At 41.7% G+C, this 26,989-nt stretch overlaps 1 protein-coding gene across 10 annotated transcripts in view; it reads left to right on the top strand.

Annotated features, from left to right (window-relative positions):
- Positions 1 to 26,989, top strand: part of dscama (Down syndrome cell adhesion molecule a) — a 110,143-nt gene that overhangs the window by 35,282 nt on the left and 47,872 nt on the right. For all 10 annotated transcript variants that reach the window (XM_037120338.1, XM_037120334.1, XM_037120335.1 and 7 more), the window contains 2 exons: positions 6,577 to 6,894; positions 6,990 to 7,139. In XM_037120338.1, coding sequence (XP_036976233.1) covers positions 6,577 to 6,894; positions 6,990 to 7,139 — 468 coding nt within the window. The remainder of the gene's footprint in view (positions 1 to 6,576; positions 6,895 to 6,989; positions 7,140 to 26,989) is intronic.

Genomic DNA, 26,989 nt, shown 5'->3' with positions numbered 1-26,989 from the left:
ACACCAATGCTTTTATTTCAAGCGTCCACAGTTTTTGGCACCATATATCTTACATATTTGCATTAGATTTGTATGAACTAAGTAGGGCCTTCAGATCGGGGATACCTAATCTTTTTCCCTTGAAGAGACGGAACTAAAAACCTAGTAGCTGGCCCGGGCTATGAACAGATGCACGATATATATTGACCCAACTTTTGGAAATTTATATTATCAGCTATTTAATGGCATCAATGACATTTTTTCCCGATAAATAGAGCAGATGATATGAGCCAAATTGATTTAATTGACTTAACAAGTGCAGTGTCTACACACACTGATACAGTATGGCTGTTTGCAATATGCTAGGTTCTGTAAGGGTTCAGAGAACAGGGAGATATTCTACAAGTTTTAACACAACAGAACCCATCAAAGCTATGAAATATCAAACCATCTGTGTTTGCTAACTATATCATAACCTTTTACACTCAGGTGTCCATAAACAGCAGGTTAGGAACATGGAAAACAAGGATTCTCCGTATTTTAAGAAAACTGTGGCCATAAAGAATTATGGCCACAGTTTTCTTAAAATCCTCCTCACTGTGTTTGAGTGAGTGTGGTTTCAGTAAGGACCAGGGTATTTGGGAGATCATCATTAGAAATGTATGCTGAGGAAGAAAGGTCTATTTTAGAGCTAAATGGAGTGACTTGTGGTGAAAGAGTTGTCTGCTGATCAGTCAGAAAGTCACAGTAGCTGCCTGCTTTTCATAACAGATGCTGAGGTTTTTTTTATGATCATCTTGATGGCAGATTTTCCTACTTGAGAAAACCACTGACAAGCTGTTACTCTGTGTGATTACAAGGCCATAAATTAACCCTTGATAAGTTCTGCTGCATGTGTCATTATGGGTAGTGAGCTGTGTAAACTGTTTTATTTGCGCCTGTACCCCCATCTTTGCCTTTTCACTGCTGCATGTTTCATAAACAGTATAGTTTGTTCTGCATTAATGCTGCTGTATTAGAGCCCTTTTTATGACAAAGACATTTGTTTATCAAATGTGTCATAATTGTTATAAGTAATCACACTTTATTGAGGCTGATGCAGTTGGTAGTATGTCCCCATGCTTGATATTGGCAACACAATTTAAATGAAGCTCACAAACTACTGATTGATTGGTGTAGAAGCAGCCAAGAGAGAAATCATACAGCTGTCCTCAACTATTTGAATAAATCTAGACAAATCTGTGTAGAGTCATGTGATGACAAAACAATAAAGCTAAAGTTTATTTATCTGCTTCTAAACTATATAACAGGATCAACTGTCACACCGTACACACCAGATACAACCTCATACATGCACACTTGGAGGCAAAAACACACATGTATGTTGCCAGGCTTTATCAGCATATTTGTTTTTGAGGTCTTGACTGTTGTCAGGTTACTCATTTATTGGTTAAATGACACCTCAGTGTTTGACTCTGCATCTAAACAACAAAACGATCAGTGTTTTGAGGTCATTAATGTTCATGTTTGGCCAAACTGGCTGTCGGTAAAAAAAAATCCCTCACAATCGATGTGTGCCTTGGCTCTTCTGCCTTTTCTTACATCTCTTTGAATAAGAAACTACTGTCTTGTAGCTGTTGACAACTACAGCCATTCGCCTTTCAACACCTCCAGGCCTGGCCCTCAGAGTACTGCATGTGTGAAGTGAGTGCAGCTAGAAATGTGCGGAAACATGTGTACGCCACGGTGTTTGTTTGTCGTAACAGGTTGAACGACCAGTGGGTGGAAGTGGCCGGTGATTTGAGCGCGCTCATTAGGAATTTATGAAGCGCTAAAATGTTTGGTCTCCGGGGAGGGGGGATTGGCAGCTGTCGCACAGGCAGGCAGGCAGGCTGGCGACAGGAGGGGAGAGCCCACGACAGAGACTGTAGCGATACAGTAGAGAAGTCTGAAATATTAAAGTAGGTGACTGACACTGGCTTTTCACAGAATACCCATCTTTACATTAGATTTAAAGGTCCACACTGTACGATTCTTTAACCATATCATTTTTTGTTCGCTGTGGAATGATAATTTACAGTTAGCTTCTTTTATTTGGTTTGCCCTACAGATTTAACTGACTGAACTTGAATCTCCTTAACAGTCCCGTCTGTGTTCATCCATGCGGACATGCTAATGGAAGGTTGTTCTGCTCCGCCACCAATGATTAGCGATAATGTTATTTCAGCAAGCATCAAGCAAAAACACATATCTAAAATGTAATTCCTCACGTTGTCGACATGGTAGCAATCTGATGTCATCCCTGTATGGTCTTGTAACGACAGAATTTACAGTACAAAATGTCACTTACCAACATGGGTAATATATCTATGTTAAGTGATGACAGAAAAGACTTAAAGGAGACATATCATCCTCATTTTCAGGTTCATATTTTTATTTTGGGTTACTACTAAAATAGTTGTACTTGCTCTCAATGCTCAAAAGGCACATCGATTTCCTCATACTGTCCGGTGCTGCAGCGCTGTACTGTATTTCCCATCTGTTTTACTTTCTGTGTCTTTAAGGCCCGACCTCCCAAATACCCAGTGTGCTCTGACTGGACAGCTCACACACACCTGAGCCAGCACCACTAACAGCAACGCTAAATCAGAGTGCCAAACTAGCCACTGGGCATATATTACGCCAATGTGTGACACGGTGAAGTAGTTTGATTTCAAGAAGGGCTACTGATGAGGAGTTTTGGGCACCTCAGCAGCAGTGTTTTCTAAAACACTGCAAAGAAAAAATAAAAAACATAAGTTTAACGCGAGTTAACTCCCCATCAGTAGTCAAATGAGCAGTGTAAGTATTCCCATTTTGTTTGCGTGATTCAGATGGTATTACAGCTATAAACACTGAGCATCAAAGCCTTAATGAAAGTTATAATGTTCAGCTTTTATTCCAAGGAGAGGTGTTGATTCAATTTGGAGAAGATATTTTAATGACTGCAGTTTGCACCGTTAAGTTTTATTATGTTATACTGAGGTAGTTCTAATACTTTATCAACCCCATTTATGTCAGCGAGGATAGGCTAAATATAAATGTATTAGACTACATTAGTTTTAGATAGCCAGAAACCCCATAAACTGGCAACTGAGCATACATTCACAGTGTATATTGTGTAACATAGCCTGTATCAGGCTAAGTCAAGCTGTTTTGTCCAGTTCAACTTGCTGCATTTCTCCTCTTCCTTGTGTGTTTTCTCTATATACAGCTCATCTTGTTCTGTGGCATTTTGAAATAGAGAGCCACAGGGATGAGTTTTTTTGTTAGGAAATAAAGTTAGCATCACCCTGGTTGCCTCAACGAAATGCCCAAAGGATTGTTCAGTTGGAATTTGGATTATTGCATAAAATAAGCTCTGTGGTAAACACAGGTTTATGATGCTTACACATTTTGTTCAGCCAGATAATCCTCACAGATGAAAGCCACTTTTATGATTTTTGAAGTGTAAATTCAATCACCAGAAGTGAAAAATGAATGTTCAGCTATAGACATCCAGGTCAAATCGAACAGAATATGGCCCGCCCATCATGTACTACAGCTTGATCCGAGGTGTTGTGCTGGAGACAGGTCTATGTGGGCACAACAGCCTCTGATTTCACGTTGGTTTGCCGGCCTGAGTCCCATTTCGTCCATTTACTTGTTCTGTGACCAGACATTAGCCAGGAGCAGCCTTAAACCAAACTGGATTAGCATGGCTCTTATTCCAACTCTCTCCCTCCCTGGAATTGTCCAGTCAGTCAGGTTGGATGGACGCTGTGGGACGTGATGGTCTGGAAGTTTGCTGCTTTTTGTCCAAAACACTCGGATAATCATATTAAGAGTACTCACTGACCTAGTTGATGTTGTAGAACAAAAAGTCAAAATCTTGTAAGCTTGAACTTTGACAGGCATTTAAGTTACAACCTGTTGAAAAAAGATAAATATTGCAGTATTCTTTAGGTGAAGATGTTTTCTACACCAGATTGTCTATTTGGATGTTTCCATTTCTCTTACCATTTCCAGTGCATTAAGCTCTCAGTTCCACCTAATACGTTAGAGTAAGCAATGTAAGAAGTCTGCCTGAACAGTAGTTACAATATGGCTGTTGGATGTCATCACTCATTTGTACACACTTACTCTCTCTCACTGTGCAGAAACTGTCCAGATTATGCAGAAAGCAGAAAGAGATATTACAGAAAGCGTCCTCAAAACTGCAGGTTTCTAATAATGTTTCTTCCAGGCGGGGTTCTGCAGTTATCTCACATTATGACTGTTTATCTTCTCCCCAACTCAAATAACAGGAAAGACATTTAAAAGGCAGTGGATGTATGAAACACGTCCTCCATCCTTCCTTGGGATTCAGCCAGTATACATATCCTGGCTTCTTGCCAGCAGTGTGGGTTGTCCATTACAGCAACGACTTGCATTGTCAGTTTTTATCCAACACAGTAACTTACTACAGAGGAAGTGCATCACATTACACCGACTTGCTTCATTAGTTAAGGAGACTTGGAAACATCATCTGCTGCACACTGTGGGGATGAACATGACAAATTGATTGCATAGCAGCTTTTAGTGCTATTTTTTATTTGATGGTATCCAAATTGTAATTATGGAATCTGATTCTCAGTGAGTGTTGCAACAACATAATTGTTACAGTGATAGATTACTTATTTAGATCTGAGTTTAAACAAGGCAACAGAAGCTATGACAGCTTTTAATTCGGATGAAAGCATAGATGCAAATGAGTTTGCCCAGAGAGAATGTATGGTTGTTTGGCTGTGTGACACAAAGACAGTAAAAACAAAGACCGATAAAGCCTTCAAAACAACGATGTTCACAAGATCGCAGTTTTGATCTTGGAAACATTTTTGCTCCCGCACTATGATATAGCCACTTCTGTTCTATACATACTATTGTATGTTTAGAGGGATGATTCATCTGTGTTTTCGTGGTTTAGCTAGCAATATCTCAATTGTTGGAAAATTACCGTGAAGAACTGGAGAAGAGCTGGATTTCAGAGAACTATCTTTGGTCGTGTTTGTTTGTTCTTTTTTTCGTAAATTTTGATTTATCGATTAATTGTTAAAGGGATATTCTGGCGTAGGTTTAATCCATGGTCTAACACAGTGGTTCTCAACCTTTTTTGTCTTGTGTACACCCTGAGCCTTTTTGTCATACCCTGAGTACCCCCTCACTCATGAGTGTTGATGATTCTCTAAAAGTGGTCATATGAAACATTACACAACTGATTATTAAATGAAAATCATTTTGTTTCATCTCCTCAATTAAAACATTTAATTATTCTGCATTTTCTTTTTTTGACCGTTTTATTAATGGGTTAATGAAATGACTGAGAATATTTACTTATCATCTTGGAAATAAATGAATAAGTATTTCCACGTACCCCCTGTAATGTGTTTGTGTACCACTAGGGGTATGCGTACCCCTGGTTGGGAACCACTGGTCTAACACATCGGGACACCAAGTAAGACCCCCACTCAAGAGCTCAAGTTTTACGACCGCTAGCTTATGTAGCTACATCCAAACTCTCCTGCAGCAGCGTTCTCGTAGTGGGGAAGCCCTGACGAGTCGATTACCGAGTACAGTTAGAAATGCTCAATTCCGTTCTTTTCCCTGTCAGCTCTCGATCTGTTATAAACTTGTAGGCAAGACACAGATGAACTTTGATTGCATTTCCATGGAGTAATAATGATACATTTTCATCCTCGAGCTGCAGAACTCTACTGCACTCGGTAATCGACTCAGGGCTTCCCCACAATGAGTAGTGAGTTGTGTTGTCTTTTCAGCAGAAATCCAGCAAAGCTAGCAGATGTTTGTTGCCTCGAACTATGTGCTGGGACCCTTTTTGTACTCTTGAAGGGTGGGTCTTACTCGGTGTCACGGTCTGATAGACCATGGATTAAATTTACGTTGGAATATCCCTTAAAGCCTTTAAACAGAATAAGAGGAAAAAGGAGACAACCTCAAAATACTGAGTGTACAGTCATATATAGAGAAGAGCAACGGATGCCTTTCAAGATATTTTTTATTCCTACAGTTGCTACTTGATTGATGACTTTCATCTTATATCCTATTAACTATCAATCGATTGATTAATTCCCTTTAGTGTTCCGTGTCATGTACACAGATATTTTGCATGTTTTAGTGGAAGGGTGTGTCTACAGACATGCATGATGTGTAGGCAGGTCTAGCGCTTTGCTGCCTCTGTTATCCACTGCTGCTCTCCCAGAGCTTTGCTGCAATGTCTCTTCATAGACAACAAGACACACTCCTGCAACCTCCCTCTGCTGCAGTGAGCAAGAACACAATGGTCAACCAGGGAAAAACACACTCGGCCTAAATTCAGAGGAAAACAGAGATGCAGGATAGCACAATTCTGTCAAATGTGATAGTGTTTCTGTTATGTGGTGGGGTTGAAAAATAGTGGCTACAGCTCGTCAGTTTAATTATTCAAAGACTTCTCCATACGATGTTCAAGTTTAAGGAGGTAACAAAAATTTAGAACAACATGTCTAACATTTCTGTTCGTACTCTCATTTCTCTCTGCAGTTTTCTGTGAAGATCTACGTTCCAGCTTATATTTTGTCAATGCATCTGTGCAAGAGGTAGTGTTTGCCAGCACCACAGGGACATCGGTGCCCTGTCCCGCCGCAGGTGTGCCCCCTGTCTCTCTGCGCTGGTACCTGGCCACCGGCGAGGAGATCTATGATGTGCCAGGGATCCGCCATGTGCACCCCAATGGCACCCTTCAGATCTTCCACATCCCCCCTTCCAGCTTTAGCAAACTCATCCACGACAACACCTACTATTGCACAGCGGAGAACCCCTCAGGGAGAATCAGGAGCCAAGATGTCCACATTAAGGCTGGTCAGTTTCTCTGCTAATAAATGTCTTCTACGCTTGTGCTTTGTTTCAACCCAAACAATTGTGATCCTAGTGTTTTCTCTGTCTCCTCCTCCCAGTCCTACGGGAGCCCTACACTGTCCGGGTGGAGGACCAGAAAGCCATGAGAGGCAATGTGGCGGTCTTCAAGTGCATTATCCCTGCCTCAGTGGAGGCCTACATCACTGTTGTGTCCTGGGAGAAAGACACAATGTCAATCAACGCTGAAAGTAAGTCACGGCATACTTTTACACTACAGTAACCAAAGTCTCTCCAAGTGAACATCTATGGTAGATCATTTACAGATGGAGATCCTATTTCCCTGTTTGCCAAGTTGTTCTTGTAAGATTCGTATTGATTCTTAGTCCTATTCGTTTAGATGATGGTGTGCATACCACAACAAATGAGAACCAATCATTGTGAGCCATCAGGTCACATCTGGTCTGAATCTGAGATTTCTTCTAAGCGAGCTGTTAGATAAAGCTTTGTTGCCATGATTACAATGGAACAAGTAAGAAGTTGGTGTTAAAACCAAAAATATGTAACGGTCTTAGAGAGAGACAAGTCACTGCCAGATATTCCTTAGCTTATCGGAAACATGGTGTTATTTTTGAGAAATGCTACAGAAATAAGAGTACAGCCAGAGTGAGATAGAGGTTCACAGTAGTTTTCATCAGCATCATCAATGACAATTAGAAGGTGTCTGTCAAGTGATGAGCTTTGTGACAGTGGACGTGTGTGTGTGGACTGACTGTCTCTTCTGACGTGAACCTACCCAAAGGGTGACCTTACACCAGCTAGCCAGGCCTATTGTGTATGCGTGTGTCTGTGTACCCACGTCTGTCTGACCCAATGACAGTGAGGTCCCGCTCCTCTTCCTCTGCCTGGTCTTCCACAAGAGCGCAGGCTGCCAGCCATGTCACTTAGTCTCAGTGTATTGACCCATTTCTGTGGCTGATAGGAAGCACTGCAGCACTCCGATCATTCAAATCACTTAAATGGAACACTCGCCTGCGTGATTGTTTCCCAGCCCTGGGGGGCAAATTCACTTTATGTGGGGCATTTAGCAAACTCAATAGACAAGAGCTAATGTCATTTTGCTTTTGGATGGAGGGCAAATGCTGGCTAGCGACTGCTGTTTTTGTTGACGTTTCACATTTGTCCGCTGAGGCGAAATCGGCCATGTTGAAATCTATAGCAATCTCTTAATTGTCCATGAATGGATTTGCCGCAAGCATGTTTTCAGATATGTGTATATCCAAGGGTTATATCACTGATTGGCTATTTACTATTCATTAAATTTCTCATTTTAAATAGGTCTTTGTTTATTTTGAGCTTATCGGTGAAATGTTGAATTGTTTTACAGTACGGCTGCTAGTTTTAACCAAAATTTTGTGGAATTCTGAATTTTGAGAGGAAGAAAGTTTCAGCACAGTCAAAACAAAATGTTTATCTTGAGGGATAAAAATCATCACATCTGTAGCCATCAGCCATGTAAATGCTGTCAGAAAAATCACCCAGCCACCAATCCACTACTCTTCTCCATGCTAAATAATGGATGACGGAAGCCTATGAATCCACGAGCAAATGGTCTTTATTCACGTCTCAGTGCACGCATCCTACTGACGCACCGTCCATTCCCCTCATCCTCTGCTACACACGTTTTAAGTGCACTTTGTGTGTGTGTGTATCCATGTCTGTAAGCCTATATGCACACTAACTGACAGCTCAACGCAAGATGGCTTAACCCCTCATCTCGATGACTGAGCACTGACATCTTAATTTTTTATGAATAAGAATAATATCAACACTTGGACTGCAAACAAAAAAGTTTGCGAAATATAGCTTTTCTGTCTTTGGCATGAATAATTGAATTGGCTCTTCAGTTTGGAAGGTGTAGCATGATGTGCCGGGCCCATCAGACAGGCCCTATGTAAGTCTCACTGGACTTGGACCTTTTTGAGTTGTTGCAGAGTAGACTAACAAAGCACCACTTAAAGAACCCTTGTGTCCATTAGAAAAGAATAGAAAATTATGATGAAAAATACATTTGGTTAGGACATACAATAAAAATAACAGTGCAGTATAGCTGTCGGGTAAAGTGGTTGTATAGTGGTCAGGGGCTTTAATAGAATAGATAGAATAGAAAATAGAAAATGTACAGATCATGCTCCAATATTCACTAAACCTGTTTCACCAAGAACAAAAAGATACTACAGTATCTACTAATGAGGCAGAGCAGTTTCATTTATAAAATGCATTTTCCCTTATCAAGAAACTTTAAGACAAGTCCATTTGATTTAGGAATAAGTTGAATTATTTCACTGAACTGGACACATTTTTCTCGTTGCCACCCCAACAAAACAGTAGATTAGGCTAAACTCTTGTTAGCTGTGAGTGTACGGCTAAACTCATCGTCATTTTGTCCATTGAAATTACTCTGAGATTCTGATTGGAATACAGTTAAAGGTATAGAGTAGGTTGAAACAGTGAGGAGTACTCTGTACTGTGACTGACTATAAAGGCTGCTGTGTGTCATTTGCTTCTTGCATCTGTATAACAACATGAAAGAGTTAGTATTAAGGCAAGTTGGGGGAATGCATCAGTTCAAAAACTGTCCAGACTAAGAGGATTTTCGTAATTGTTTAGAGAGGGAACCAATCAGGACCCAGTCTGATCCTGATGGGTATACTGGTTTACTACGATTTATGGACACAATAGAGTGAAATCTGTCATTGTATAATAAGTCACGTCGTCAGGAGGGATGAAAATGGCAGAGTTTACTTCAACTTGTCCTAAATGGATGGCCCCACTGTTTACACTGTTTCAATTTACCAACAATGCAACATTTGTAGAGGCCTGATATACAGTTCTCTTCATAATCCTACAATTTCTACCATTGTTGGTGTAACCATGGTGCAGTTACCTCATGTGGCCAGTCATAGTCGCAGAACTAAGCATCAGTAGCACTTCCATTTAATGACACAAACTGAATCTGCATCTGACTGCAGCCTCCTGCTCAACCAGCAGAGTTAATCCTTGTCAAGATGCCAAATAATAATCAGAAGTCAAGGCCCAAAAGAAGAGAACTGAAAAGGTCAGTGAGGATGAAATGAAGGAAGCTGAGTGTTTTCCATTTGTTTCAGTATTTTCAAACATTTAGATATACCTATTTTTAGGTTATATCTTGTTTTGGTTTATATTTTTTTGTTTCTTTTCATCATCGCTGTTAATGCAGTTTAAAGCTCAGACTGATTCACCATTAAAATGTACAGTGTGAAGCGGTGGTAAACTGACATTACGGCAGGCTGATGAACATAGCATTTGTTTAAATCTGTCTTACAAACAAATGAGTAAACATGGAGGTTCAGGAAACACACAATGTGCTTATGAACCAGCACTTATTTTCCTCTTGTTTTAGGCCATAAAAGGAAAAAAGAAAAAAACTGGACAGAACGTAATTTGAGAAAAAAGTTGATGTATTTGTGCTTTGTGTTGATATACTTTTACAACATATGGTGTGTCCTGATCGTGTATGGTAGAAGATGTGTAAGAATAGATTAGAATTGCGGTGATTGAAAACATAGGATTAATGCTGAGGTAGTGCTGAGAATCTATATAGGAATATGCCAGAGCTGTCCTGAAATGGCTGATGTTAGTATGTGCGACAACTGGACTTCTTAAACAACATGAGGAGGCCCAGGTGATCAGTGCCATTAGGTTTTGATTGATTACCCTAAATAAAGCTCACCTGCAGGAAGAGATTTAAAAAAATCCCCTCAAAGAAAAATAATCTTGCACCTTGTACTTTTGCTTTGGCCGGTGGAAACGTGCATGTCCTGTTGGGTTCGCTTTCTGGGATGCGTTGTGATGGACTGTGGCTGGCTGCGGCTCTGTTGCTGTGCAGGGCCATTCCCCAGGTGCAGCCTGTGCTGCAGTCACTGAGGAGGCCTTGTAGTCATTTGCCTCGGCCTGATGCTGCCTGCTCTGCATTCAGCACCAGTAGGGCCGAGAGGGGGCCGACCCCCCAGCACTACTGCAGAGACTCACACACACATACGAAAACACACACACACCCACACAGGGGCTTCTTTTCATTCAGCACACGAGCTAAGCACAAGGGCCGTCGGCCATCACACAGATTCTCTTTGCTCTGCTCAGGCTCCCTCGTCTTCTCCTCCGTTTCAGCCTTTTCTTTTTCTGCTCGTGCTGCCTCTTTGCACACTGTTTCTATCACCTCACACACATATAACCTATAACACTGGTAATCATGCCTCTAAGATCTACGTATACCTTCCGCTACTTTGTTAAAGTGATTATACTAGTGATTATAGGTTACCCAGATATTGCTGCTGGGTTTTGTAGCATGTAGAGACATTTGTTTAAGGACATCGCAGATTGCTCTAACACTTTCAGTCTGGCCATTTGCTAAGCCGTCTTGTGCATTTCACAGTTTCTTTCATGTTTGTTGACATTTGGAATGTGTGTTGGAGTTATTTCTGCAGCCAGTCTCGATCCCCGCAGCCATTGCCGAGAGGGAGAAGAGCCAGCCACACTATGTCGGTTTAATTGGCTGTGTATAATGGGCCTTTGAAGTAAATATCAAGAGTTACTATCAAAAGGCTGTTGGACGTTATCATGTGTTTCCACAGTGCCTACTGTTTCTCCTCCATTCCTCCGCCTCCATTTCAAGGCAGCTATAAAGCCGGGCTGGTGCGGAGCCATGCAAATGTCTGAGGGTTTAGGGTCGCACAGTTGATGGCAGCTGATGTGAGCAAAACTAAGCTGACCTGTGTGTTTCCAACTCATCCTTGTCACGACGGTTACACTCAGTCAACCCAAAGGTGTCCTGAGGCAGGTGTAAAATATGTTTACAGAAATGTTATGGAAGCATAAATAAAAATAAAAAGGAGATTTTGTATCTAGATATATTTAAATTCTTTGCCTTCCTGCATCGAGGACTAAATACAATCTAAGAGGAATAGCGACTTTCCTGTATCAGTGCGGCCCTACTGTAAATATTTGTCTGGAGGGCAGAACGCGAGGTATCATTTGCAATATACTGTGTGTTGAAGCCTACAGGAACTATGGTATAATGAATGTCTTTTGTTGGTAGCAGCCCTGCAGCTTGCTCGCTGTCGGTTTTGCCCTTTTCTTAGAATGCTATGTAGGAAGCACAGCCATTGGCGCAGCAAAACCTTGAGCTGGGGGCTGGGGTGGGTGGGTAATGGTTTTACTGGTCCCTGTGTGGCTGAGATGTGATGGGAGAGGGAGGGGAGGTAAGGAGGGGGAGTGAAGAGGGAGGATAGCTCGCTCTCTCTCTCTCTCTCTCTCTCTCTCTCTCTCTCTCTCTCTCTCTCTCTCTCTCTCTCTCTTTCTCTCTCCCTCCATCCCTGCCTCACTCTGTCGACAGGCAGGGTTGGGACTCTGACGTGTGACAGGCTGGATGTAGAGTCTTTTTCCAGCATTCGCCATTCTGTCTGCCCATGATTGGCTGGAGTCTTGTTATTCACGCAGAAAAATGGGTCAGGTGGCCTGTGGAGAATGGAGTGTTTGTATAGACGGATGGATGGACAGCACAAACACACGAGCATGCACGCGCATACCTACACATGCATCCCACACAGAGCTGGATTATACTCTGCAGCAGAGCGGCAGTGGCAGATAAATAACAGATAAATGAAAATAAATCCAGGTTATGTGGTAAGCGTCTCTCATGTTGAATTCACTGTGTTCTCTCACAAGCTGCGAGCTGGTTCTCTCCTCACACCCAGTGGCAGGGGCTTAGCGAGATAAATAAAGGGTTGCACTGGAGGAAAAAAAAAAACTGGGAAGAAAATCAATACCTGTGTGCATGAATCTGGCTGCAGCTGCCACAAAGCATTATGGGAACATGACGGGTAGATACACTAGGGCTGGGCAGTGAGCAGGCAGCATGATAGGCTGTTAGGGTGAAAAAAAAACAGATACGTACAAACCGTGAGCCCCATTAAAATATATGTAATATAAAATGAGTCAAATTAATTGGTTAATTTTTAGCTAGAAATAGAAATATATTTCACATTTATATTAAGTTTCAAGTCTGTTAAGACATCATATTTTGTTTTCGTTCCATATAGGATCTCTCTTAGCTAATAACAATAACAATCACAATGACAATTACATTATACTGTACATACTGTAATGTTTCAACCCTACATATTTTCTTTTTTTAAATAAGTTGCTTAAGGACTTAAAATCAGGAAACTGCACAGATCAGAGTTAAAAGGATGAAGAAAATTAAACTCAATAAGATTATGTATTGCATTATTAGTACATTTAGTGAACATGTGTGAATTTGTGTCAGTAAATTACGAAATTATTGCTGATGCCTCCCTCTCCACAAGGAAAATAAAGTGTCTTTCTGGAAGCAAAGCATATACAATGTTAACTTTAATTCAATGCCCCCATAGCTGCGTATAGGAATCCAAACCGCTGTGGTCATGTTCAGTATGTAACCATGGTGTCATGATTGTGTCAGACCCTCCTTTGCGGTGAAGCATTGTTATGGATGCTTCATTACAACATAACAGGTAGAAATCATGACCATATATACGAGTTTGCAATTTTAATGGCACGCGTATCAATATGTCACAAATGTGTCACCAGTGTCCGGTGGCACTATTATGCATCAGCATTAGATTAGGCTCTGTGTACTCACTACATCCCTCTCCACACAGCCTCTGCTCCAGTCGTAGCCCGAGACTGACAGAGATATTAATTAAATTGGCTGATGCCCTTTCTCTCCCTTTACTGCTCTGGCGCTGCAATGATCACACTCCCACCTCCGTACTGTGCTGTTTGCTCACCAATAACCGCAATTTGTTCTTTATTAAACTCTCGGGGCTGGGAACAATTAGGGTGTGAGCTGGAGGTGGTGGTGGTGTGTGTTTGTGTGTGTGTGTGTGTGTGTGTGTGTGTGTGTGTGTGTGTGTGCGCGCACGCATGCGTATATTTGAGCGCAGGAAGGAGGAGGGTGAGGAGGAGGAGGAGGAGGAGAGTCGGGGGGAGATACTAAACACTGCTTAATCTTTGATAAACAGTGAGGTCTCCTTTGTGCCGCTGCAGTTTGGCACATCTTCTCCAGGCTGCTCTGCGCTGTGCAGGGCTAGCTCATGGCTGCTGCCTCCACGGCTCCCAGACCTGGATGGAAGCCAGGTCATGCGTGGCTCCCTGCCAAGATACAGATTAGCTATAAGCGCAACATGAGCTAATCATGGAAGGAGCCACCAATTAATTGGCACTTAGACATTCAGTGGACTGGATGGATTTGAGGCTGGATTTTATCAGTGGATCAAAGTGATTGGCATGGGTGTCACTGGCAGTTAGATATATTCACATGGAGCATATTGGGGGGAAAAAAAGAAGATTTGTTGTGTGGGTGTGTTTATGATAAGGCGCCGAGGTTCCAGCTATATGTAGATCACTGCTGAGAGGGCTGGGCTGGGGCAGATTGTGTGCATTTGAATTTGTTTGTTTGGAGGGAGCACTTCCTGTCTGAGTGAGAGGAGACAATATGACATGGATAATGCATTCAGGCCTGAATATCTTCGAAATGCAAGGTGACATAATGCAAATTGCCATTTTGGTGCAAAGACGCTGATCTTATGGCCAATTACGACACGCACGGCACAGGGATGACAGGACAGGATGGTAATTTAAACATCCTGCTGTCATTATGGGACAGGGATTTTCAGCTGTTTAAGAATCTCTCTTTTATATGTAAAAATCATCAGAGGAGAGCAAGTAAAAAAAAAAGAAAAGAAAAAAAAGACAGAATAATAAATCAGACTCAGAGGTGGATGTAGTGGACTGCTTAATAAGCGCCATTCACAGCTCCGTAGAAAAACCTGTGTTGCTGCCTGCTGGGCGCCATGTGATTGCTCGCTGTCAGAGATGAAAAAAAGAAAGGTGATTCCCCCCACACTTCTCCACCTCACCCGATGTTTAACCCTGCTGTATTCTGACGTCAGAGAAAAAGACACAAAAACAAAATGATTTGCAGGGAAGACCTTTGACTGGTGACAAAGGCTGCTCGAAATCGCTGCATCTTTGTAGAAACCTGCAGAGAGGCTGATGTGCATGTAAACGTGTGTGTCTGTACGTGTGTGTGTGTGTGTGTGTGTGATAGAGAGACAGAGAGGAGAAAAGTGTATTGGTGTGTGTGTTTGTGTGTAGGAGGAGGAAAAGGGGGAGTTGGCTGTGAATGGTTGCTCTTATCGCGTGCAGGCAGCTGCTGCAGTGTCTTTGAGAGACAGAGGGGCTGTCCATGCATGCCACTCACTCTGCCTATTCACAGCCTCCCTCCCTCTCTATAGCCTTCTCTCTCTCTCTCCCTCGATCTGTCCCTGTCTGTGCTGCATTTGACGGCAAGGAAGTGAGCGAAAGAACGAGGGGGGGGGAAAAACATGACTTGAGCTTTAATGCAGACTCATGACGTGCAGGCCCTCAGTTTCACATCTCCGGGATGATTCTTATAACAAGGGACAGGCAAGAAATTAAATGTCATTGGACATCAGCGCGTCGCCCCGACTGACGTGTGATTGTTTGTGTGCGTGCACGCCGGTGTCCCCCTTTGTTGACACAGGCATTTTAACATTTCAATAAATCATGGTTGTTTTTGTGCAAAAACTCATCAGGCCTCAAATGTGTCTTGTGCTTTTATTGTATTATTCGCTGTTTTTGTTCCTGCAACGAAATAAACAGTTACAGTTAAATGTCCTTTTTTTGTAGTACAAAAAAACTTAGTTTATGCATTGAATAATTCAGATTTTGATGACTAAAAGTGAAATCTGTGAGGAACGAGGTACGAACCTTAGCTGCCCTACAAGTCAGTCAAAAGATAATAGCAGTGAAGGTCCCTCCTCCTGCTCCAGGACGCTAATCAAAACTACGAATAATGAAGTGAATTCATTCAGTGAGGAGCCGGTGCCAGTATAAAGGTGACCTGTGGAAAGGTATTTCCAAGACGAGCCGCCATGGGAAATCACCTTGATAGATGGACGTCTCAGGCAGCAAGGAAGTGATATCCCCAAGCAATGCATGTTGCATGCAGAGTGCATTGTGGGATTTGTAAACCCCCCCATCTCACCAATCTTTGCCCAGGTGCCCTGTCATGTATCGCTACACTCCTGCAGCAGTATTTTTCAAGCTGTGATATGTAACCTTGACTGTGAAGGGAGCAGATGGTGAGAAAGGATGATTAAGAATCAGTTTGATATGGGAAGCCTGCAGACAGTTCATGTGTTTATTAAAGGAGGTTTTTATTTTATTTTTTTAACAAAACATTTTTTCCACTATCATACATTTAATTTGATAACTAAATTGATTGAAATTGCTCACAAAAGAAATACAATTTATGTTCATTCTGTTCACTTATTTATGGTGAGTTGAAAGGTTAATTTACAAATACACGGGTAAAAAAATATCTAAAAATGATGATTTAAATAAAAGTGTTAATTTAATTGATTATGATATAAATGTTTTACCAAATAAAATGAAAAGCTTATTTGTAACATGTTCATGGTGAAAAGTAAATTCTAAAGCTCTATATTTTCAGCATTTCTAAAATGATTCATTCATTTTATTTAAATGTCTAGCATTAAAAAAAATGCTAGTATTTTAGGAATGTAATAAATCTTCTTATTTAATTTAGTAAAATCAAACCTAAAAAGTTACATTCATATTTATTGTAGGACTCCTTATTGTGATAATAATTAAGTCTTTAATTGCAAGATTAGAAATAATTATGCAGTATTTCGTTTAAGATATATTTATATGTTTGAACTGAACTGCTCAAAATAATTGAATGGCAAACTCCTACTTTTAAAAAACATTAAAAGAAAATGTTATGCCAAACAACGCTTAACATTATATTGTCTAAGGTGAGGAAACCTAATTTTTTAGAAATGCTTGCATAATCCTTTAGTTCCACTCGGCAACTATAGAGAGAGATACAATACTGAGGGAGTCTGTGTGAAAATAATTCAGAGGACAAAGAAATTAAACTGATAAGTGAACGCGTGATGGGTCCTTTGCATAATCCGACATAATCCATAATGCAAAATACAGAGTGAACTGTCTAAAAATATCCCTGACTGCCTTCACAAAGCTAAGGAAACATGTTTGATTAGGATGTTCGCTGATGTTCTTTCTGCAGCTGTTGAAAATAATCAAACTATTACAGATTTTGTTTTTACAGTGTTGTAAATGCAGAATTAGAATGCAGAAAGAATCATCAAATGCAACTAAAATCAAATAAATGTACTTTATTCATGCATGCAAACACATTCACTTTAATGTTTTTGTATGTCTTTTTGTGTGTGGTTGGTTGGACGAGCAGTGATGAACCCCAAATAGATTTTTCTCTTGCATACAGTAAATAGTCATGTTGTTGCTGAGGGCCTGAGTTGACGCTGTCAGCTCCGCCTGATTGGCTGGAGCTCCCTATGACTCGTCGTGCGTTTAGCCAATGCGGTTTGCTCGGGTTCTGCTCCTCTTCTTTTTTTTTTTTTTTCTCCCCACCCTAAATAAATTGCCTGGAGAAATTGAACAAAAAATTAGAGAAAGCGAGAGAGCCTTTCATCTAATTGAGAAGCTCATATTAGCTGTGGTGGGAAGATAAGCTCCTCTCTCTCAGCAGCTATTAAGCTGACTGTATGTTAGCCAGTTTCTTCTTCTTTTTTTTCACTCTAGCGTGATTTTTTTAAGCTGTCACCTCAGTGCACTCTGTGTCAGAGAGATGCAGGTTTTAAGTTGTGTGTGTGTGTGTGTGTGTGGGTGCGCGTGTTTATCTTTGTGTGTCCCAGGTGAGTCTGACAAGCTGTTGTACCTGCACTCATGCACAGCACTCCAAAATGGAGACCAGGTCATGTGACCTTGTGCAACCACAAAGGGAAGTACACACACAGAAAAATACACACGTTATCCTCTGTTCATCAGCTTTTGTTGACTAATTTTGGCACCCTCTTACACTTGTGAGCACACATTTATTGTAAAATGTCTCAGTATAAAATACATGGAGAGATTAATTTGCTTTTAACATATCCATATTATATATTCATGCAACAGTAAAAGAAAAAATAATAGATTTTGGCATACATCCTTTTCTTGGTAAAGAAATAAAGAATTGGATGGGACTACAACAAATCTATTAAGGGCATAAATGTAACGTGTGTTGTCCCCAGCATGTGTGACTGACCAACATTCAGTAAGCGTGTCATGCATCAATTAATGTGTCCGACATATGTTCTAATTGACATTGTGGATAAACCTCTGCTTGGATTTATCTTGTGGTCTGATTCTTGGGGTGTAGACGTTCCTCCTGATTACATTGTGTCTTCTAGTGCCTTGATCCCTTTAGCCCCAAACCAGGATTACATTTCCACTATATAATCCTGGTTGGGCTGCCTGGGGAGGGGGGGGGGGGGTGTCACACTGCAGCCCCCAAATGTCTTGGTGTGACGGTGATACTGTGGGACTCTTGGAGGGTGGGGGGGAGCAATCAAGTTGTGGTTTACTGATGATTTGTTAATCTGCTCCCAATAAGAGTGAGGAAAGAGGGAGACCGGTAAAAGGGTTGCTCTGTCTGCTGCTGCTGCTGCCACCACTGCTGCTGCTGCCGCTGCTGCTCTGGCTTACTGCTTCTTTCAGTCCAAGGCAGCCATTTTGTGTCAGCCAGTGTGTGTTGCTACAACAGTGCTGGTTCTCAGTTTACGGTGAAAAGAACAGCTGATCATAAAGAAGCACAATTCCTTTTTCATTCCCAAGCAAGGCATTTATTCAGCTTGGAAAGAGAGCATTTAGTGAAAAGATGCATTATTACTGTGGTTGTGGTCCTTTGGATACAGGACAGTAAAAAGACAAAGTGATGCTGAAGGCTTGTGTTGATAAGTTGTCTAGTTTTACTGAAAACATTAGATACATTTGAACAGTTTTGATCCAACTACAAAAAAATACCACTCTTTGTATACTGTCAAGATGTTACAGCATCAAGCCTGTATATTCAGGTGGAGGGGAGAGGGCCCATGACAATAAGCCCTCCCTTCCACACACCCACCTGTCCTCTCCAGAGGCAGGTGCACTGCTCAGCAGGTACAATCGAGCACAAATATTTCCTTATCTGTGTGAAAATAGCAGTGCTGTAGTGTGTCTGTGTGGGACCTGTGCAAACACACCGTCTATGTAAGTGATCGGCCGGCCCATTTAAAGAGGCCCCATAATGGGCCAGTTTCTTTTAGCCTTGTTTGCTCGGTTTTGTGGCTTTGACGTCTGGCAGATGGGCCACCAGGGATTATACCTGCTAATGAAGAGAGGTGGGAGAGGGTTGACGGTGGGGGGTAAGGGGGGTGAAGGTGTATTACCAGTCACTGTATGATGTGACCAAGTGGAGGACAAGACTGGTCCTTCGTGGAGCTCCCATGAATGGTTGTGTTTTCAGGTCAACAATTCATGAATTCAGATTTCTTTACTGGGTATTTCTGAGTGTATGTGTGATTTACAGGCCATTGGCTGGATGGTTTCTGGCTTGTGTGATGCAGGTTGCTTTGCAGGTAAACGCTGGAGAGAGTTGCAAAGATACTATGACTAGTCTCGATAACGTTTCCTCTGGCAGCTTCAGCAAATCTCAACATATCTTTTCTAAATGTTCACAAAAATACACACAAAACTACAGTTTCATGAGAGTGTATTTGTCTTTGAAGTTATATCTTTACAATTTTATATCCTTTACTTTATTTCTTTATTCATCTTCTTGGTCTCCTTTGTATTTTAATGTATCTTGGCTTTTAGGCAGCTCTTTATCAACTACAACATAATTCATCCTGTGTAAACAGGCTGTAGCTCACAGCAGCAGCTGTAGTCAGATTTGATTTGTGGAAGTGGGTGGGAGGCAGAGTGTTTCTTCTTTTTTTTGGGGGGGGGGAGCGGGGGCTCATTGAGTTTATGATGGGGGATCCTGGGGCCCACAGACTCAAACTGGACAGAGACGCACAATGACCAGCTCTTCCAGCATAATTACACAAGGCGTATGTCCAGACAGGATAGCCTAATCCCTAACAACACCCCCCCCCCCCACGCCCATACACACACTTGCACAAGCACTCCCTCCTCCCTCTCCCACCCTTAACATATGGAGATGGGAGGAATTAGCGCAGTGGTGGAAAATAAATGAGTTAAAGCGGCCAGCAGCTTAGATCCCACAATATTTGTTCTTGGGTGACCCATCTGTAAGTTTCTTAGAAGTGACGCACTTGTGGAGGAAAGACTTCACTCCTTTATTTTGTTCGCGCAGTTCAGTGATGACACAAAAGCAATGGAACACATTTGGCATATAATGTACTTAAGTTTGATTACATTGTTTACAGGCACTGAACAGGCATTTATCTCAGCGATTAGGGATAAGCACAGGCGGACAAGTGAGGTGTGCATTGTTGATGCACAATATACGGGACCACACCTCCCACAAAGCCACAGCCTGACCCCGCCGGCCTCCTCGTGTGACCCCACCAACACGCCCAACCCCAGATTCAGCCCAGATCTTGTTAAATAGGATTAAGCTGGCTACCTGCCATTCAGTGGCTTGGACAGGACCTCTTATCTCCTGTCTTCAGATGGCTGCCAAGAACAACATAATGCACAGCGACCTACATTAAACAATGCCACACGCAGGTTTTGTACTCGGCCTGTGTCTTATGGTCAGTGGCGGTATTGTCTTCTCCGTGCTGATTTCCCTGTTAAGTGTAGGTCACTGGGCCACTTACATGCTTAATTGGGATCTAATGATGGGCGTCCTGCTGAAAGGCTGTCAAGCTCAAGCCAATTAAATGTTTTGATGCTGGTCATAGCAAATCCTGTGTGTATCTGTGTGTAAGTTTACGTATGCATGTTTGTTTTTTTTTATAGATTCTTGTCTATGGAAGCATAGCTGTATGCCTGTATGCTTTGTAAATCGTATGCTCATTCCATGCCCTTACATTGACCCTAATTTACTTTAATAAAAAAAACTTTTTTCTATGTATTTAGCAGGATGTGGCCCTGATAGAGACTAGAGAGAGCACTGGAGTCCATGTCCTCCAAAGCACATGTGACATGTCTCGAGCTGCCTCCCATACTCTCCCTCGAAGCAGGGACACCAATTCAGCGGCGTAAGAGGCTTTGTGGCCAAATCCCCCGTTGATCTTCATAAAGTTTGTGTCTTACAATTAAGTACAGATGGTTTGCAGCTGGTTGTAAGGCTAGTAAATAACTTGGGCCTCTATTTTCGCCAGGGATTTGGTGGGGTAATCCCTCTCTCTGACAGTTTACCAGATTCAAATCAGTCCAGGCTTTGCTCTCCTTCCTCCACTTCTTCAACCATTTTTCTCTCTCTTCCTATCCCCCTCATTCCATCAAAAGCTCCTTATCCTCATTTGAATATGCGATCATTTAGTGGGAGCGCACACGTGACATCACTGTATCTAAGAACAGGGACGTGGGCGATGCAAGAATCACACTCAATTACCCCTTAAAACCCCTCTTTCAATATGAAAACTCCACGGTGTGGGTTTGAAACAGTGTTCACTGGACTATGATGAGAAAAAAAGAGGACAGTGTGGACCCAGGGAAGATTAGCAACTGCTATAGCAGATGCTAATGGAGATTCCAATAGAATAAACAAACAAATGCAAGCTGCCGGACTGTATGTTCATACGAATTACATTTGCTCACTTTTACTTGTCTTATAAAGTGAGGCTTTCTAAAGTAAACTGGTTATCAACAGCTTTTTTTTAAATTTGACATTCTGTCCCTGTTCTGTGCCTGAGGGTAGAGTTAGTCTTTTAAACATGTTAGCTGCTGCTTGGCACACTGGCAATCTAAATACTGTTCATTTGAAAGAAACCAGAAACCAAATGCTTCACTTCTGGAACACAATACTTTTTTCCTTGACTAAGACCTTCCAGGTACCCAGTGTTTAGAATGTGAATGGTTTTGTTAGATAAACAATAACCTGCAACTATCTAATAATTATATAGTTGCAGGTTTATTGTAATTATGGCCTCAACAAACAATTATTTTCCTTATTGATTAACTTGCTGGTTATTATCTCCATTAATTAATTGATTGTTAGTCTGTCATCACCGGTAATACTAGTCAGTTATTATTTTTTATTGTTTTATTAATCCACACATTGAAATTTGACCTGAATTTTCCTGTCTCCCTAGTCAAATGGTGCTTGATTAAAACAGTCATCCCCATGATACTGGTTAACTGTTGCATCATGTTGCAACATGTATGTAGGTGCTGTTTCTTTGGACAAGGTTTTACCTTATAGAGAAAACTGTGCTCAATATTGAGTGTTTTGTCTTCTAAATTTAATCGTCTGTTAAACATCACAGGGAAAAACAACATCCTGGATCCTCTTTATTTCATGAATGACAAAGAAAAGCTCAAATCCTTACTTATATGAAGCTGTAACCAGAATTTTGTCCTCTGATAAACTAATCAATTAATCAGCTAATCGTTGCAGCTCTAATTGTAATATACTTGGTTTACAGTGTACCACAAAACGAGCAAGGATTCTTTACCGTATAGTGAGCATCTTGTAAATTTGCCCATTTTGCTCATACTTTGAACATTGATATCACCTGAAAAAAAATCACAGTACAGAAGTACATAATGACATTATCTGTATTTCTTAGCATTCCACCGTATCTTTATAGCTCATATAATGCATGTCAGTGTGCATAGAGGACCCCTGTTAAGCAGATCTCTCTCCTGGGACGGTGTCGGGGCCCAGAGGAAGGCTAACCCTAATGAGGACATAGTTACAGCACTCACACATCCTGAGAGAGCTGTGATCTTTGGATGGTAAAAAGCAAACGCTCCCTAGGAAACAGCTTGACCCTGCTGCTCCTTGTTTCCTCATCCTGCCATTCCTATTATTCAAATATATTTATATATTTATATCATTATTTATACGCTGTAAGTGAAAGGAGCCGGCACAGCAACACCTCATCTGCATAAGACAGTAGCTAACTGCCCAAGCAGCGCCTCGGGATACGAACAGATGGGAGTGTTTAGCAACCTTACACACCCACTCCTCCCACCCAAAACACACACACGTGTGCCAGAACCCACACACACCTCCTCCACCTCTTCTCCACCTTCTCCTCCACGCTTTTTCTCCCCCCTGCACCCCTACCACTCACTACCCCCCGCCAAATGTTCGGTTAACCTGTCAGTTCTCATTGCCCAAAATTCAAGATGCCATATGCCGCGCTCTGACTTCTAACCCTCCGCCGCCTCTCGTCCCTGTCTCCTTCATGGTGACATGAAAGTCCCCCTTGAAACACGAGGATGTCTCTCCTCTGCTGTTTGATTCAGGATGCCTGGCTGAGATCACAGCGATTGTAGGCGTAGCTTGTCTTGTATAATAAAAGCAGTCACTTAGCACAACACAACGCGGTAGGAGCGCGTTTACCGCAGCATCATAGATGGGACTTTTGATCTAGCTGCGTAAATACAACAAATAACTCAGGATGCTACATTCTCAGTTTGTGATATATTGTGTTGTGAAAGGGGAAATGAACAATGTGTGCAACCTTTGATAGCGCTCATGAGGTCTCATCAGCTATGGGGGATGAATTTTAATGTTTAATTTCTCACCGTGATTGACTGATTGTTTAAACGAGTGTAAATAAACTCCGGCAGCGAAAGAGCTTGTCCTGTGCTATAACATCTAATAACAGTCTCCTCTGCGAGCTCTTGCTGTCCTGTCCACTGAATTCCAGGCCATTTGCCCTTGCACAGAGGGCAGCTCCCAGCAGGCCTGGCAATAGTGACAGTTTGTTGTTGTTTATAAGGTCATCCCCACCATAGGGGGCAGCATATTCATTACACCCACCCCATGGCTCTGTTTGTCTCTGGCAGTCTGTTTCTCTGTGGGCTCCTGTCATAAGGTCAGAGGCTACTTACTATCATCGTCCTCTTGTCTTCACAACAGGCCGGGAAAGTCATAACGCCTCTGGAAAGAGTTAAAAGGGTAATTGGCCTCATTTAAACAAAAATTCCAGCTTTACAGTGAGAAATGTGGGAAAAGTCTGTTCTGCATGCCGATGCAGCAAGATACAGGTAGATTATTGAAATTAGAGCTCCATAGATAAGGCAGTTGATTACTACATCCGTATGAAATTAAAACCTTTTTTTAACAATAAATGTATCATTTGAAGTGATTATGTCACTTTTGAAGGTGGAAACAACATTTTTTTTTTCTTATGACAAGCAATAAACATGAATTCTTGAGCCATAAACACATCATTCAGTATCTCAGTCCAGTATACTGAGATGTTTGACTGCTGCAGCTGTACTTGGTAGGTATGACAAATAGCCTATTGTGGCCAGTGTTACCCCTGAGCAAACTGAGGTGGATATATCTATGTAAGTAACAATAGTGAGACAGTGACATAATGATTTGTCCCCACTAATGCTATGGTTACATTATGTTTCAATACTTATTCTGGCTTTAAACTGAGACTATGCTATGTTTGTTGGAAAGCTGCCATTGTGGCTACAAATGACATTTATGGGATAATAGCATCTGAAATGTTTAACATTAGCACAGGAAAGCCATTGAATTGACTCCGAAGTGTCAGTTATTGTCTGGTATGCTAATAATACCAAAACATCTAAGTCAGAAGAAACCTTAAATGTACTGAATTGAGTAATGGTGAGTTTCTTTGCTTTAAGTTCCACTTTTCATCTGTAGACAGAATGTGTTATTTCTTCTTTCAAAAGTTTTATACACTCACTTATGTCTTTATCAAACAAATATACAAAACATGAGAGAATCTGCTGCTTTTTCTACAATAAACTGAATATCTTTGCATTTGTAGATACTGATTGACAAAACAACAAATGTTGACACTTGCTTGGCTTCTGGGAAAATGGGAAAGGCATGTTCAGTTTTCTAACGTTTTGTTAAATGAAAACAATGAACCGATTCATTGCTATCAAGTCAAGTGTACATCAGTTCAAAGCATATTTTATTAGTTTTAATGTTTTTACTCCTCCAGGTTGATCCCAACCAGTGATATATTTCAATCTGAGAACCGCCTGCAACAGCATGTGGTACTTTGAAAGAGAAACACAGAGAGACACAGAGTAAGGAAGTGTCTGGGAGTGGGAGCAGCCAGCTAAGTGAGGTTGTTAGGAGGAAGCGCTGACAGTCCAATCCAGCACAGCGACCATTCAAAAGACAGCTCCTTTTGTTTCTGCCTCCCTTTCTTCTGCCAGGGTAGAAAAAGAGGGTGAATCTCTCTGTGCGCAGTAACCCACTGACACCTCCCTCTGATCTGCCTCCTGCACTCTACCTCCTCCACCCCCCGCCACCACCACCACCACCAAACCCCCCTCTACTACATCCCTTCACCAGCACTCTCTCTCTCTCTACCTCCTCTCCCTCCACTGCTCTATCCCTCGCTCTCTCCCTCCCTGTGAATATGCCATTGCCTAAGAGTCACTCTCCTGGTTGCCACAGTAACCAGCTCACCTCTCTCTTGCTCTCTCTCTCTCTCTCTCTCTCTCTTTCTCTCTCTCTCTCCCTCTCACAATGCACCTAAACAGGAGAATCTGTCTCAGTCTGACAGAGACAGAGAGAAGGGAAATTGGGGGGAGGCATATTTCAGAAAGATTGCCGTTGCACAATTGTCTTCCTTTTTACAATTCTTATCTATGCACGCACTGCATGGCAGACAAGGCAAGGCAGGAGAAAAAGAAGCAGGAAAAAAAAAACAAACAAGAGGGAATAAAGACATAAAGACGGGGAGGACACACGTGTACAAATCAAGCGTTCCTAGAATGACAACCTTTTTTTTTTTTGTTTTTGTAGCATTTACAGTACCAGCACCCCGGCTAACAAGCGTTCTCCACCTGCTCCAGCCATATCTCCCCATCCCCCTCCTCCATGTCAGTCCTCCCACCTCCTTCATCCCCCTCTCCTCTGCCTTGTCGGCTGCGAGGGGCAGTCAGGTGGTGCTGAGAGTCTGCCCATAAAGCATTGTCCCTTAGACATGTCATTTAGCACCTGAGCACTCTCTGTCTGTCTGTCTGTCTGTAAATTTCTGTCTGTCTGTCTGTCTGTCTGAAAGCGTCTCTGTCTGTAAATGTGCCCAGTGCCCAATTACACTCTCATTACCTCCTAATTACCCTGGACACAACAGCAACTGGTAGCACAATCACAAAGAGAGCAGAATGTAAATCAGCTACATTTGTTCTGACATTATTTGTTGGACTTTTTTTTCTTTTTTTTTCCACTGGGTGGTGGCATGTTAAATGTTCCCCCGGTGATTGTGGTAATTTAGAGCAATATGGTAATTGAGGCGCTGATGGCTATTTCTCCTCTCACCAGACGCTGTTTTTGTCCTTTCATAAGCTGTTGTCGGCGAAATTACATTGAAGGTTTAATTGGCTATTTTAGATCACGGGCATCACAGTTGATGAATGATAAAAATCAGCTCAGTGATCATTGATTATCACTTGCCAGAGCATGCATCATAAATTAGATCACCATTGGCTCTTGCTCTTTGATTCATATAAGCAATTTAAGAATGCTTCCTTCAAGCAGACTCCTGACAGTAGAATAAACAGAGCTGCTACGTGTCCTCGGCATCCAGAGCTGTCTCTTTTCATGTCCATTTGGGAGTGTAATAGTTTTTTTAACTTGTTGTGACACAATCTCATGAATAACTTGTGTTAAAATTATGTAACAAAAGTAATTTAATACATGTTAATGATTTAACTTACATTATGTGTGGAACGTAGTTACGTCCCAGTTACCTTTACTTAGGTTATGTCATCTCATGTTCCTGTGGTCTCAGAAGACTGGTCCAGTTTCTCTCTGCGTATGCTGATTTGAAAGGCTTTTTTTTTATTTTATTTTTTTTAACTAAACAAAGTGCAGCCACTCTGCCCACACATCACTGCTTTAATTGCACAGTTGATCTTTTGCCAGACACTACTCTCCTCTTCGATGAAGGCTGCACACCTCTATGAGAGGTGAAAACAT

This window comes from Acanthopagrus latus, chromosome 13, assembly GCF_904848185.1.
Source record: "Acanthopagrus latus isolate v.2019 chromosome 13, fAcaLat1.1, whole genome shotgun sequence".
NCBI classification, from domain to species: domain Eukaryota; kingdom Metazoa; phylum Chordata; class Actinopteri; order Spariformes; family Sparidae; genus Acanthopagrus; species Acanthopagrus latus.
The sequence above is the reverse complement of the archived record's forward strand: the minus strand, read 5'-3'. Positions and strand labels throughout refer to the sequence as shown.